The sequence below is a fragment of the Lynx rufus genome, unplaced genomic scaffold (assembly GCF_022079265.1).
Source record: "Lynx rufus isolate CCGP_SWC_20201006 ecotype Redwood Valley unplaced genomic scaffold, mLynRuf1.p SCAF_19, whole genome shotgun sequence".
NCBI classification, from domain to species: domain Eukaryota; kingdom Metazoa; phylum Chordata; class Mammalia; order Carnivora; family Felidae; genus Lynx; species Lynx rufus.
In genome coordinates, this window is record NW_025814833.1 from 23,412,985 (window position 1) to 23,427,146 (window position 14,162).

At 45.6% G+C, this 14,162-nt stretch overlaps 1 protein-coding gene across 1 annotated transcript in view; it reads left to right on the forward strand.

Annotated features, from left to right (window-relative positions):
• OCRL (OCRL inositol polyphosphate-5-phosphatase) overlaps positions 1–13,643 on the forward strand; it is a 70,086-nt gene extending 56,443 nt beyond the window's left edge. The window contains exon 22 of the mRNA XM_047081926.1: positions 13,134–13,643. Within this exon, the coding sequence (XP_046937882.1) occupies positions 13,134–13,346 (213 nt within the window). The 3' untranslated portion in view covers positions 13,347–13,643. The remainder of the gene's footprint in view (positions 1–13,133) is intronic.
• The last annotated feature ends 519 nt before the right edge of the window (positions 13,644–14,162 follow it).

The window sequence follows — 14,162 nt, forward strand, 5'->3', positions numbered from 1 at the left end:
CTGTGAACTCTTAGAACCTTCCCCTTGTTCCACTATATTAACACACCACACACAAAAAAAGTGTTGTTGCCAACCTGGGACTCAAAGTATCATGAGAGTGGGAACCAAGCTAGGCATATTTTGGATTTTCCCACAATGCCTTGCTGAGAGAAGTGCTCCATGATATTTGGTTAATAAATATTGTTCTTCAGATCACTTAAAGACACAAGTCTGTATACAATAGGTGTTTTTAAAAGGTGAATACATTTAATTATTCCTACTGAGCTCTATTAACTTTAGAGGAGTTCACTTGTGGGTGTGTGTGTACTTAGTAAATTATATTAATGTAGTCCAAAAAGTTAATAGCTTTTAGCAGCCATCCAGTACTATTTTCTATTGTTTTTGTGGGCAACAAGATCAGCCTTGCTGAATTTGCTTTTTAAAAGTGGTTCTCAAGGTTCCTCAAAAAATTAAAAATAGAACTACCATATGATCTCCCATCCAAGTACTAACCAGGCCCGACCCTGCTTAGCTTCCGAGATCAGACGAGATTGGGCACGTTCAGGGTGGTATGGCCATAGACTACCATGTGATCCATCAATCGCACTTCTGGGTATAGATCCAAAAGAATTGAAAACAGGGACTTGAACAGGTATTTGCACACACGTTCATAGCAGCATTATTCACAATAACTAAAATGTGCAAGCAGTCCCAAGTATCCATTGATGGATGAGCAGAGAAACAAAGTGTGGTATCTGCATGCAGTGAAATATTGTTCAGCCTTAAAAATGAAGGAAATTCTGACACATGTTCTAGCATGGAAGAAGCTTGAGGACATTATGCTAAGTGAAATAAGCCAGTGGCAAAAAGACAAGTACTGTATGATCCCACTTACCTAGCAAATTTATAGACAGAAAGTAGATGGTGACTGCCAGGGTCTGGGGGGAGGGAGAAATAGGAAGTTGTTGTTTAATGGGTTTAGAGTTTCAGTTTTACAAGATGGAAACATTTTGGGGATCTATTGCACAACAATATGAATATATTTCACACTACTGAATCATACACTTAAAAATGGCTACAGTGGTAATTTTTTTTATTTGTACCACAATTAAAAAACATTTTTTAAAGTGATTCTCGAAAGGCAGATGTAATCGCATCACCCCTCTGTTTAGAGCCATTTAGTGGCTTCCCAAAACCGGGGCCCAAAAGGCAGCAGGTCTGAGTGCCACTGACTCCAGCCTCCTCCCACATCCTGCTACTCCCATGGTCTCTGCTTCAGCTATACAGACTTCTTCCTTGACTGCTCTCTGCTTCCTCTCACCACAGAGCCAGCTCTTCCCATCCTGCGCTCCCGTCCCCCTCCCCCCACCGCCACAGCATCGTCACAGTCTGTACTTACACGGTCATTATTGGGTCAGGCTGTTCTCCCACCAGGTCAGGAACTGAGGAGGCTGAGACCATGTTCTTTTTTTTCCTTACTGTGCTAACCCCAGGACGTAGCCCAATATCTGGCACCCAATAATCTGTGTCATCTATAACTCTAGAGGCACAGGTGAGGGAAAACATGTGTGTCCACCGCTTGTCAAAGGCAAATGAGTGTCACCTCTCTAGAAATGATATGGTCATAGGTATCAAGAGCCTAGAGACATTCATAGTAGCAGTTCTGCTTCTAGGAAATGTGCCAAGAGGAGCACAAAGGGGCAAGTCCACAGAGGTTCATCTTAGTGTTAGTAGAACGAAAACCTGGCAACAATCAGAACCAGAAGATGGGTACACATGTTATATATTTTATGGATAAAACATTATGCAGCCTTTACAAGTAATGTTGCTGAGGGATGAGCAGAAAAGCAGGCTCTAAGTAGGTATGTACCAAGTGTTCCTAAGTTTTAAAAATCAGTTATAAAGATAATACATAAAGATAAAACATGTGATGTAGAGCATGGTGAATACAGTCAATACTGTATTGTTTATTTGAAAGCTGCTAAAAGAGTAGATCTTAAAAGTTCTCCTCACAAGAAAAAATTGTGTAACTCTGTGGTGGTGGATGGTAACTAGACTGTGATCATTTCACAATATACACAAATATTAAATTATTATGTCATACACCTGATACTAATATCGTGTTATATATCAATTATATCTCAACAAAAAGTAAAATTTACAAAAGATAATACATAGACACAAAAATAGTGAAAGTCAATGTTCCATTCAGTCAATAGCAGTCACCCCGCGGTGGTGGCATTGTGGGCTGCAGTGGCTCCAGAATGTCTGTTAAAGGAAGGTTTAGAAGCCATTCAAAGGGAGGCTAGTGACTGTCTGGAAACTGCAAGCCGTATTTGCATAGCAAGTGGAGTTTTTCCTTACATTGCGTGTATATTTAGAACGACTTTGGGAGTGCTAATGGAGATTACGGTAAAGCCCCCCAAGCCACCCTCTGTGCCAACCTAAATTATTTTGTTATTTTTATATTTCTCTGCTTCTCTAAATGTCTTACAATGAGCACCCATTACTTTTTATATCAGAAAAAGATTAAAGAAAACATTATTTCATAAAAGAAAGAAACGTCTGTGTGTTGGAATGAACGGGCACAGTGTCCTGCTCAGGCTTGTAGGAGGCTGGAGAGGGCCTCTCGGGCATGGAGCCCAGCCCGACACCGCTCCCTCACATCCCTGGCCTGCTCCGTCCCTAGCGTCTGCAAGCTTCTCTTCCCTAACTTCTGGCCCAGCACACCAGCACACCAGCACACCAGCAGGCAACCATGGGGCTCTCCAGCCAGCCTGGCAGCTCCCTGGGGCATGATGTTCTAAGCCATGTCCTGGCATAAAGCACAGTTGCAAGTGCCATCTGGTGACCATGGGCCACTCTACCTTTAATGGTGGCCCTGGCTCCGTGCAGCAAGGATCTTTTTTACTGATTGTAGCTGTGGCCAGTAGGTGGCAGAGGAGCGTGTTCCCAGATGTAAAGCTGGTATTTAAAGCTGCAGTCACTTCTCTGATTTTCTGATCATTTCTTTCTATTTTGAGGAATTTCATTGGCTATTTTCCTTATAATCTCTCACTTATGGCCTTTGAAATCAACAACAACAAAAACAATGTTTCAGGACTAGACTGAGATTATGTAATGGCCATGGAGGTTTCAGCACCATCTCGCTGAAAACAGGCCAAATGAAATATCATTTTCGTCTCTTGCTTCCTTCACCATCACTCAATGCTGCAAGTTATTTAGAAAGTTTCAACAAGGGTGGGGAGGTCATTTTGCTGCAGAAAAATGATGCATTAGATCTTCTCTGGAGAGGGGTCAGGAGGGATGGAGGCCTGGAAACAGCTGGAGGAGGGGGAGGCACAGATGTGAATGGGAAGGAATAGAATAATTCCTGACCATACAACTGGACAGGAAGTGGAAAGAAGGGAGACCAAAAGGCTTGTTATAGGTTGAATTGTGCCCCACCTGCCCCCATGAAAATCCATCTGTTAGAGCCCTAACCTCCAGTACCTGTGATTGTGACCTTATTTGGAAATAACATCACTGCAGATGTAATTAGTTAAGTAAAATGAGGTTACTTTGGAGTAGATGGGCCCTAATCCCGTATGACTGGTGTCCTTAGAAAAAGGGGAAATTTGGACACAGACGCACACACAGGGAGAAGGTCATGTGAAGATGAAGGTAGAGATCTGGGTGATGCACGTACAAACGAAGGAATGCCAAAGACTTCCAGCAAATGACCAGAAGCCAGGGCAGAGGCCTGGAATAGAGTCTCCCTTGCCACCCTAAGAAGGAACCAACTGTGCCAACCTGGATCTTGAGCTTGTGGCTTCTATAACTATGAGAGAATAAATGCCTTTTGCTTAAGTCTGTGGCACTTTGTCATGGCAGCCCTCTTCGAAAACTAGACTCTTTGGGCCAAAGTTCTAGGAAAAATGAGATGGTGGCAGAAAATGAATGGAATTCCTTTGCTCATCCCCAGGACTATACATGCTGGTATGAGGAGTGATGGCTGATGGAGAGAAGCCTTCCTGTTCTACCAATCTGTCCCCCACAGCCACACTTCTTAAAAGAGTTATCTCCACTTGCCACCCCCACTTTCTCACCTCCACTCACCCCTTGACCCTCTCTGGCCCACCCTTCTGATACCACTCCCACCAAGGTCGCCAGCAACCTCCATGTTTCCAAAGCCAAAGGTTGTTTCTTAGCCCTTACCTTCTCCAACCTCTCAGTAGCACTTCACTACTTATTCTGGAACACTCCCTCCACCAGGCCACCAGGACTCAAACTCCTCCCGGTTTCTTTCCCACTTCACCCACCATTTGGTCTCAGGCTCCATTGTAGGCTCATCTTCCTCCCTGACCCTACTGCTAAATGATAGCATATCCTAGGTCCTAGGCATCAGGCTTGAGCCACTTGTCTTCTTATTCTATACTCTTGCTCCGGAAACCCTACTCACTCTTCTGTCTGCTGTTGCCACCTATGTGCACATGGACCCCAAAACTCTGAAACGGTGTCCTTCCCCACCACCTTGTACTTCAGACACATTTACGGTGTCATCACACCCCATTCAGCATACACTCTACAGTCAAGTACTTCAGGCAAAAATTGAATATACACAGAAAAAAACCTTAAATACCCCAAAAGAGAAATAATGCTCCCAGGAAGCATGTCACGCACACATGTGTGCACATGCACACACCATAAAACAACAGCTTTATTTTTTTTGCATTTTTAAATCCAACTTAGTTAACATATAGTGTAACAATGGTTTCAAGAGTAGAACCCAGTGATTCATCACTTACATATAACACCCAGTGACCTCCTTGATGCCCATCACCTATTTAGCCCATCCCTGCCACCACCTCCCTCCAGCAACCCTTAGTTTGTTCTCTGTATTTAAGAGTCTCTTATGGTTTGCCTCTCTCTCTGTTTTTATCTGATTTTTCCTTTCCATCCTCTGTGTTCGTCTGTTTTGTTTCTTAAATTCCACATATATGTGAAATCATATGATATTTGTCTCTCTCTGACTGACATATTTTGCTTAGCATAACACACTCTAGTTCCAGCCACGTTGTTTCAAATGGCAAGATTTCATTCTTTTTGATCACCAAGTAATATTCTCATATATATATATATATATATATATATATATATATACACACACACACACACACACACACACACACACACTCACCACATCTTCTGTATCCATTCATCTGTCGATGGACATTGGGGCTCTTTCCATAATTTGGTTATTGTTGATAGAGCAGCTTTATTTTTTTTTTAAAGATTTTATTCTTAAGTAATTTCTCCACCCAACATGGTGCTCAAACTTACAGCAAGATTCAGAGTCACATGCTCTAATGATCAAGCCAGCCAGGCTCCCCACAATAGCAGTTTTAAATACATGACCCGTATCAGCCCAGAGAGATGATCCTACTGTGACAGGCATGGAAGAACTGAGACTCACTGAAGGAGCGACAGACCCACTTCTTTGTCTTACATTAATTGAAGAGTCCATGCTTACTTGGCCAAAGGGCAGGTGGAATCACTAGAATACTTGCCATCGTCATCTTTTTCTTTGGCAGCATGAGTAGACTTGAATTCAGGTAAATCAAATGCTTGTGTGAAACCACCTGCTGGGTATCTCCACTTGAATGTCCCACAGCCATCTTAAACTCAACATATTCCACAACAAACTCACTATACCCCCATAAACCTCCTTCTCTTCCTGTGTTTTCAATGAATGCCAGCACCATCCCACCCTGGCAATCTTCATGTCTCTTCTCTCCTCAGACAGGCAGAGCAAGGGGTGGCCCAGGATTGGCTGGTGGTGTGCTTGGAATCAGCCAGTGAGCTAACATAAATGGCTTGCTGCAGTCAAGGAACTGATACCTATGTGTAATGGCCCTAGTTGAGGTTTGGATTTAATCCAGTGATAGTCTAGGATACCCAGAATGCCAGGAGGTCCTGCTCTGTGAGGGTGGGCACAGGACAGTTGAGGGACATAAGCCAGATGCCCTGCCCACCTAGACAGCCAGAAAGGCTCCATTTAAGATGTCCATGAAGATTCTCTATGACCCTATATTTGATTTGGCACTCTCTTGTGTAACTGATGTGTAATTTGGCTCTGGACAGGTCTTGTAAAATTAGGTCTCAGTTGCTCTCAGAGGTTGACAAACTATGGCCCACCATCTGTTTTTGTAAATAAAGTTTATTGGAACAGAGTCATGCTTATTTCTTTACATGTTGTCTATGGTTGCTTTTGTCTGACAAAAGCAGCATTGAGTGGTTGCAACAGAGACCATATGGCTTGCAAATTCTAGTATATTTACTATCTGGACATTTACAGAGAAAGTTTGCTGACCCCTGCTCTAGACTGTTGTGGTATTAGTCTTCCATCACTGGAGCCTGGGGCTCCTTAAAGAGCACACACAAACCTGGAGGTTGGCCTTGATAGGAAGTAAATGTCATGTAGCATTTAACTTTTAGGAATTTACATATATATGCTCAGAACAAAAAAAGAGATAAAATGATTTATGCAAGGGATTTCAGTCTGCTACCACTCAACAAGCACATACCTTAAAAGGGCACGAGATACATGGGGACTGTGAATCTGCTGTTCCCTCAGTCACCGTCCCTACATGCTTTTCCCTGCGTGAGCATCTTACCATACTGGGTGTGATTCTAGTGTGTACTCTTCAACAAGCCATGTTGGGACAACTGGGTAGTCATTCGGAAGAAAATACAACTGGATCCACAGCTCACATCTAAACAAGTCCCACAATCAGGGACTGAGAAACTCCTCCCCTGCCCGAGGAGGCCACTGGCAGGATGATCAGGTTGGAGACATGAAAGGTGATTGGTGCCTTGTGGGACTCAGAGACTGCAAGGGATTTGGGTTTCATGGAGCTGTCTGCAACAGGTGGAGCCCTTGGTTGGACAGAAGGCACCCACGCTGGGCTTCTCAAATGTATATCTCTCAAAGCCAGCCAGGAGGTGGGGCTAAATCTGACGGTCTAGGATGGAATAGGCCAGTGGCTCACATAAGGTGAAGCCTGAAGAGCATATCTTGATGTCCTAAGAAGACCACAGCCTGTCAGCCCAGGAGGTCAGGCAAACTGTTGTTCATTAGTTACTGAAAGATTGCTGGGGCACTGTACAACTTAATGTCCGTGACAATTTTTCTCCCCCCAACCCAACCTCCAGAGGTCCTCATTCTGGAAGACTCACTGCCCATGCAAAAGATGAAGGACTTCCTATTTCAAGTCAACAACCAGAGACCCTGATGGGAAGGGAAAGGGAGAAAGTGTGAGGCACTTGGACCTAACTGGTGTCTATATCCTTGCAGGGGCTCAATCTCAGACCCTTAGAAGTATTAATTATAACAAACAGCAAAACACTTTATGTATATTAACTCATGTGGCCTGGGTGGCCACCCTATGGGGTATTATTATTCCTATTTTGCAGATGACACATGATAAATTATAGATTTCTCCAAAGTCTTAGGCACAGGAAAATAGGGTCCAGGGCTCCCAGAGGCCATGAAAAAGGCTGATGGCTAAAACCTGCTACGAGGAAATGGCATTCATCGGGAATGGCTTACCATCTCCAGCCAGATGGTGTGGGAGACAGCTGTGGGTCAGTGATCACCTCAGCCTCAGTGACACAGCCTGGGTGTCCCCAGGCCCTCATGGCAAGTTCCTAGAGGGGAAGGGAGGGAGCTGAATTTCCTGAGGCAGTCTCCTTAGAAAACCTTTTCAATAACTCCAGATCAGCTTTGTGCTACAACCCACAGGGTCATCTGAGGCCTGATGTCTTTCAGATCCCCAGCTTGGGGCATAGAATGTTGGCTCTGGTCACATACTCACAAGCTCTGGTGTGGAGGGGAGAGAGGGTGGGGCACCTGGTAGGTTCTTTCTGACTGGCTATAACCCCAGAGAAGATGGTGGCATGCTGGAGAGTGGCCAGGCCCGCTGTTTGTCTGGCAACACGCCCACCATGGGGAACCTGATTGTGAGACCCACTCTGCACTTCCAGTTTTCTGGGCTGGAATGTCCCACAAGCAGGTGTGGGAGGGACCGCAAACACAGCTATTTTTAGATAGATACCAGGCTGGTATTGATCAAATATGGAAGGCTGGGAAGTTTGAAGGCTATGAGCAGTTCAACCTGGAGGCCAGCTTCCTGAATCCTGTCAAGAACAGAGACCTCAAGGCCTAGTTGTTCAGTTCTTTGGATGCCATCTTGGGCCACCTCTCTACCAGCAAGTCCACCAAATGGATGTGTTGTTCAGATTCGTAAGAGCTGAGGAGCGTCAACCGCACTCCTGATGGATGGCCACCAGCAGAGGCAGGCTTCCTGTGCTCTGCCAGGGGAGAGATAGGAATGTAAAGCTCTCTCCATGGTCTGCAAACCAGTCTCCCATCTCGCCTCAGCCTGCAGTGTGCCGTGTGACCACTAAGTGGCACTGTTGGGTCACAAGAAGCTCTGAGAAGCCAGGACACTCTTCTAGCCTCAGCCTTCTGGGGGGTGAGAAAGCCCCTAGGGAAACCTGTGGTGTTCTGGGAATGTTTGGAATTTTCCTCCTTGGCAGGAAGGATCTGTTCTAGTCAGTCATGGAGGCCTGGCCTGGGCACCTCATGCCAGCCGTTGGGGAGAGTGGTGCAGAGAGTCAAAGAACGAAGCCTAAAGGGACCCTAGCTTGATTCTAGGCACCAGATCCTGGCCAATTAGCTGGACCAAAGTGCAGAAGCAAGCAGGTGTGAAATCGAAAGGAGCCAGGCAGGAGACTGGCCAGAGCAGGGGAGGACAAGGGTCTGGAGGCTGTCTTGGTTTCTGGGTTGGTAGGTTCTCTGGGATGTTTTAGGAAGGACCTTTGACCTCAAGGTATGTGGTAATTGTGGTGAGGTGCGGTTAGAGGACCCAACACAGAGCAAGCAGCCCAAACAGGAGATTGGGTCTTATGTTTGACACCATTCTTCTTCTCACTTTTTCTCATCCATGTCATCCCCAAGTTCTTTCATTTCTATCTCCTGAATACCCCTTGAATTTTTCCACTTCTATCCAACTTCACTACGTCTACCCTAGTCCAAGCCTCCAGCATATCCTTGATGTCTCTAAGATAAGGTTGCCAGATTAGATATGGGATGCCCAGTTAAACTTGAATTTCAAATACATGAAGAATTAATTTTAGTATATCCCATGCAATATTTGGGATAGACTTATACTAAAATTTGTCTATCTGAAGTGCCAAATTCAGTAGGCATCATGTTTTCTTTTCTTCTGTTTTATTTTGTTTCTACATTTGACAACCCTCTCAAGAGCCTCCCCAGCCTTACACTTCTACAACCCATTCTCTATAAAGCAGCCAGAATAAACTCAAAAATTCAAATCCAACAATGTCACTGTCCTGCTCAAAGCTTTTCAGGGATTACTGATCACCTAGGGATCAGGTCTAAGCCTTCCGTGTAGCACACAAGGCCCTCCAAGCCCTGACCATCAGCCAGCTCTTAACTTTATCTCTCACTGTCCCTCTCAATGTGCACTACAGGCCCAGCATATGAAACATTCTGTTGTCCCTTACATGTGCCTCTATGCCTTCACACATACCTATCTCTGTCAGAAGGCCTTTCCCTCAGCCACCTAAAGAACTCAAAGTCAGGGAGCCAGGGTGGCTCAGTCAATTAAGTATCTGACTCTTGATTTTGGCTCAGGTCATGATCTCATAGTTTGTGAGTTTGAGTCCTGCATCAGGCTCTGCGCTGACAGAAGGGAGCCTGCTTGGGATTCTCTCTCTCTCTCTCTCTCTCTCTCCTTCCCCCACTCGTGCTCTCTCTCTCAAAATAAATAAGTAAACATTTAAAAAAAACCTCAAAGTCAGTCATCAAACTCAACCAAGCTCTTTCTGATGTGTCCCCTGCTTCCGCTAAGCCAAGCAGGCCTTCTTTGTGCCACATAATGACCTTTAACAGAGCACTTACTTAAATGCTTCAAAATGATCTTTGTGTGTCTATCTGCTCCACTAGACTACAGCACCCTTCAAGGAGGGGAGGTCTCTGTATTATTCATCTTTGTACCCACAGTGTACAGCACAGCACTTGGCCCAGGGTGGGGCACTCAATATTCGTGTGAGGCACGAATGAATGGTTAGTAAGTGATTCTAAATCTCCTGAAACTTAGAGGGACCTCTGGCAGTGACTGCAGTGACAGAAGTGGACACCAGGGGGCAGAATTACCTCAGTTTTGTTTGGCTTGTTGGCGAATGGCACAGAAAGCTGCCTCCCTGAATCTTGACACTCCCCACCCCCCCACTCCCCTGTGGGAAAACCTGTCTGTTCTGGGTGCGCCCAGCTCAAAGTTGGCCACTGTGCTAGCTGCACATCCCTGGATCCTCATCAACCAAGCCTAGAATGTCCTTGTAGACCTGAAAGACTCCGTGAATCACAGGAAACCACTGGGCCTTGGCCCAGGCCCTGTGGCAGCTACAAATAGGACTGGGAGAAGGTGAGGCAGGTGAGGTGCCCAGGGTGCAAAATTTAGGGGGGGTGCTCTCATCCACTGCAGGGCCAAGCAAGTTCAGGGTCAGCACCTGACAGTGAGCACCTCCTGACAATTTGTGCCCTAGGCACCTCACCCGTGCCCTGGCCCCAGGCACAGCATTGAAATCTGAGACCTTGTTCTCCATCCAGCTGCCAGGCCAGCCTAACCTCAGAGGGTCCACAAAGAGGCAGGGGCCACCAGAGCTCTTTGAAGGAAGGTCAGATGGATGGCAGGTATTCAGGGATAGTGTTTCACACTGTGTAACTGGTTCATTGTAGTCTTAACTCAATGGGGTACAGACATACAATGATTTTCTTTTTCTTCACTCACTATCTTCAGTTTGAGAGGGGTCTGGAGGCCTCCTCACTTCAGAGTTTCCTGATGTGGAAGAAGCTATTCAGCCACTACTTCTTCCAACCAAGCCTCCTGCCCTCATGCCCACACTTACACACAGATGCTGCCAGCAGTATCCTCAAAGGCCTTTGCTCCCAGGGTCCCCTCACCCAGTGGCCAGTCCTCTTGGGTAGTATAAGGTAAAACAGCTCAAACCTCACTACCTTCTGAAGCATCCACTTGACCTGAGGAAAGTGCCACGAGTCTGCCATGCAAGCAGATGTCCAACCAGGAATGAGAGGCCATTCTACTCTCCTCACAGGTCCCCCAGTCTTGATGGCATTCTCTTGGAACCCCCTAACCTGGCTGGGGGCCTGGGAGGGGGGAAAAGTTACAGCACTAGTCCAAAGCTTCCTGATCCCAATGATGACCCCCCCCCCTTTTCTGCTTGTATAGACAGTGTGGGAGGGGATTTGGAGCAGTAGAGCCTGTTCGGTAGGCTCTTTTTAAAATTTATTTTGAGAGAGAGAGAGAGAGGGAGAGTCAGAGAGAGGGAGAGAAGGAGAGAGATGATCCCAAGCAAGCTCCACACTCCCAGCATGGAGACTGATGCGGGACTTGAACTCACAAACCATGAGATCATGGCCTGAGTTGAAGTCAAGAGTCAGACGCTTCACTGAGCCACCCATTTGCCCCTAGTAGGCTCTTGATAAACTCCACAGAAAGTGCTGGCCCCCCCATTGTTGGAAGTCCCTTGGCAGTTCTCATGTGACATTTGACCTCAGCTTTAGGCCCTAGTTACCGGTTCTGGAACTACAAAACTCCCATTCACATCTTGTTGAATGTCAACTGCATAAGTCTGTATGCCTCTATTCCAACTCCTAAGGATCAGAAATAAAATGAGTGCCCTTCATTGACCTCAGCTATTTTCAATTGGGCAAAAAATGAGGCTTAGGACACCATGGTGCCAGGAGAGGAGGAAGGGATTACCTGGTGGCCAGTTTACAAGTGAGAGGCACCTTGGGATAGCAAAAAGAGCAGCTCATTGTCATTCATTGGGTGTGTGCCTTGTGCAACTCATGGACCTCTCCAAACCTCTGTTTCCTCATCTGTAAACTGAGGATAACACAGATGTCTCAGGAAGGCAGTAAAGATCAGATGACACCAAGTATGTAGAAGCCCTATAGAAACTGGAAAGTGCTGGCCAAAAGAGAAAGGCTAATTATTAACCAATTAAAAGAAACTGTCCCTATCCTCAAAGAACTTACAGTGATTGAGGAGCAACTCAAAACATATGATAATGGAGGCTGACCTGTCAGGAGCAGAAGAGAGTACCGGTTATAGCAGGAGGTCTTAGAATCTGATAGGCTTGGGTTCCAGCTTTGCCACGTATGAGCTGTGGGATCCTGGGTAGGTCACTTCCCCTCTCTGAACCTCAGTTTCCCTGGGTGTAAAATAGGGATGATAACACCTCCCTTAGAATGTAGGAGGATCAGATAAGATAGCATACAAGAAATATGAGCTACTGAAAGGCTTAGTGGTGCATAGTGGTATACAATAAATGTTGGCTATAGTTATTATTAAAAGATCAGGAGGCAGGGTGCCTGGGTGGCTCAGTTAGTTAAGGGTCTTACTCTTGATCTGGGCTCAGGTCGTAATCTCACAGTTCATGGGATCAAGCCCCGTGTTGGGCTCTGTGCTGACAGTGCAGAGTCTGCTTAGGATTCTCTCCCTCTCTCTCTGCCCCTCCCCTACTTGCTCACTCTCTCTCTAAAAGAAGGAGGGAAGGAAGGAAGGAAGGAAGGAAGGAAGGAAGGAAGGAAGGAAGGAAAAAATTGGTAGGCATTACAGTGGGAATGGGGAGTCAGGGAAGGTTTCATAGGAGAGATCAGGCTTGAACTTGGGTTTGAAAAAGAAGAATTTGGGAGCTCAGATGGGAGAAGATGCTTGTAGATAAGTCTTGCCAAGCATTTAAACAAAAAGCCAAAGCTCCAAAGTTCACTTTGATTCTCTCTCATGGGTGGTTTACATAAACAGTCATAGAGGTAGCCTGGACTGAGAGAGGTATGGCAGTGAGAATCCACAGGGAAACTGGAGTGATGAAATGACCCTCCTGCTTCTGATGAAATTCAAATCCTTTGGTGGGCAGAGGAAGGAGAGACAACCCTGGGCCAAACTGTGTAGTCTGCCTCCAGTTTGTGATCCAGAGTGGACCTGAGCCCCTGGGCCTATCCCTCCACCCCTCTCCTGAGAAATCAGTCCTTAAGAAAGTGCTTCCTCCTTTTTCCCACAAAGATAGTGCCAAAGGCAAAGACGGAAGCACCGGCCCCTCCCAAAGCCAAAGCCAAAGCAAAGGCTTTGAAGACCAAGAAAGCATGCTTAAAGGCGTCCACAGTCATACGCCAAAAAGATCCTCCCATCACCTATCTTTTGACGGCCCAAGACACTGCATCTCTGAAGGTAGCCCAAATATCCTCAAAAGAGTGCCCTCAGGAGAAACCAGCTTGACCACTCTGCCATCATCAAGTTCCCGAGTCCCGAGTCAGACATGAAGAAGACAGAAGACAATGCACTTATGTCCATTGTACATGTCAAGGCCAACAAACACCAGATCAAATAGGTTGTGAAGAAGCTCTATGACATTGACATGGCCAAGGTCAACACCTTGATCAGGCCGGATGGAGAAAAGAAGGCATGTGTTCAACTGGCTCTTGACTATGATGCTTTGGATGTTGCCAACAAAATTGGGATCATCTCAACTGAGTCCAGTTGGCTAAATCTAAATACAAATTTGTTCACAAGAAGAAAGAGAAAGAAAGAAAGAAAGAAAGAAAGAAAGAAAGAAAGAAAGAAAGAAAGAAAGAAAGAAAGAGAAAGAAAGAAAAGAAAAGGAAAGGAAAGAAAGAAAGGAAAAGAAAAGAAAAGAAAAGAAAAGAAAAGAAAAGAAAAGAAAAGAAAAGAAAAGAAAAGAAAAGAAAAGAAAAAGACAGTGCCGCCTGGTTGTCATAGGTTAAATGAGTGAGTCCTTCCAGGGAACTTGTATGCATTTCACTAGGGCTTTCTGGAGATAATGCCTTATCACTCAGGTTTCCCAATGTTTAGCAGCTGGAGCTCTTGTTTTCTTATGTGAAACCACAACGGATTCCTTGGGCTGTTTACATCTTCACTGTTGGCTGAATCCCAGGACCCAGGAAACACAGTTTGCATTTGTCTGAATACCAAGGACTCACTAGTGCTGGTGGCACTCATCTGCTTTTGCCCTTGTTTGGACAAACGTGGTATATATGTCATGTCCTTTTCTCTGCCAGTGTGCATTGGTCAAGA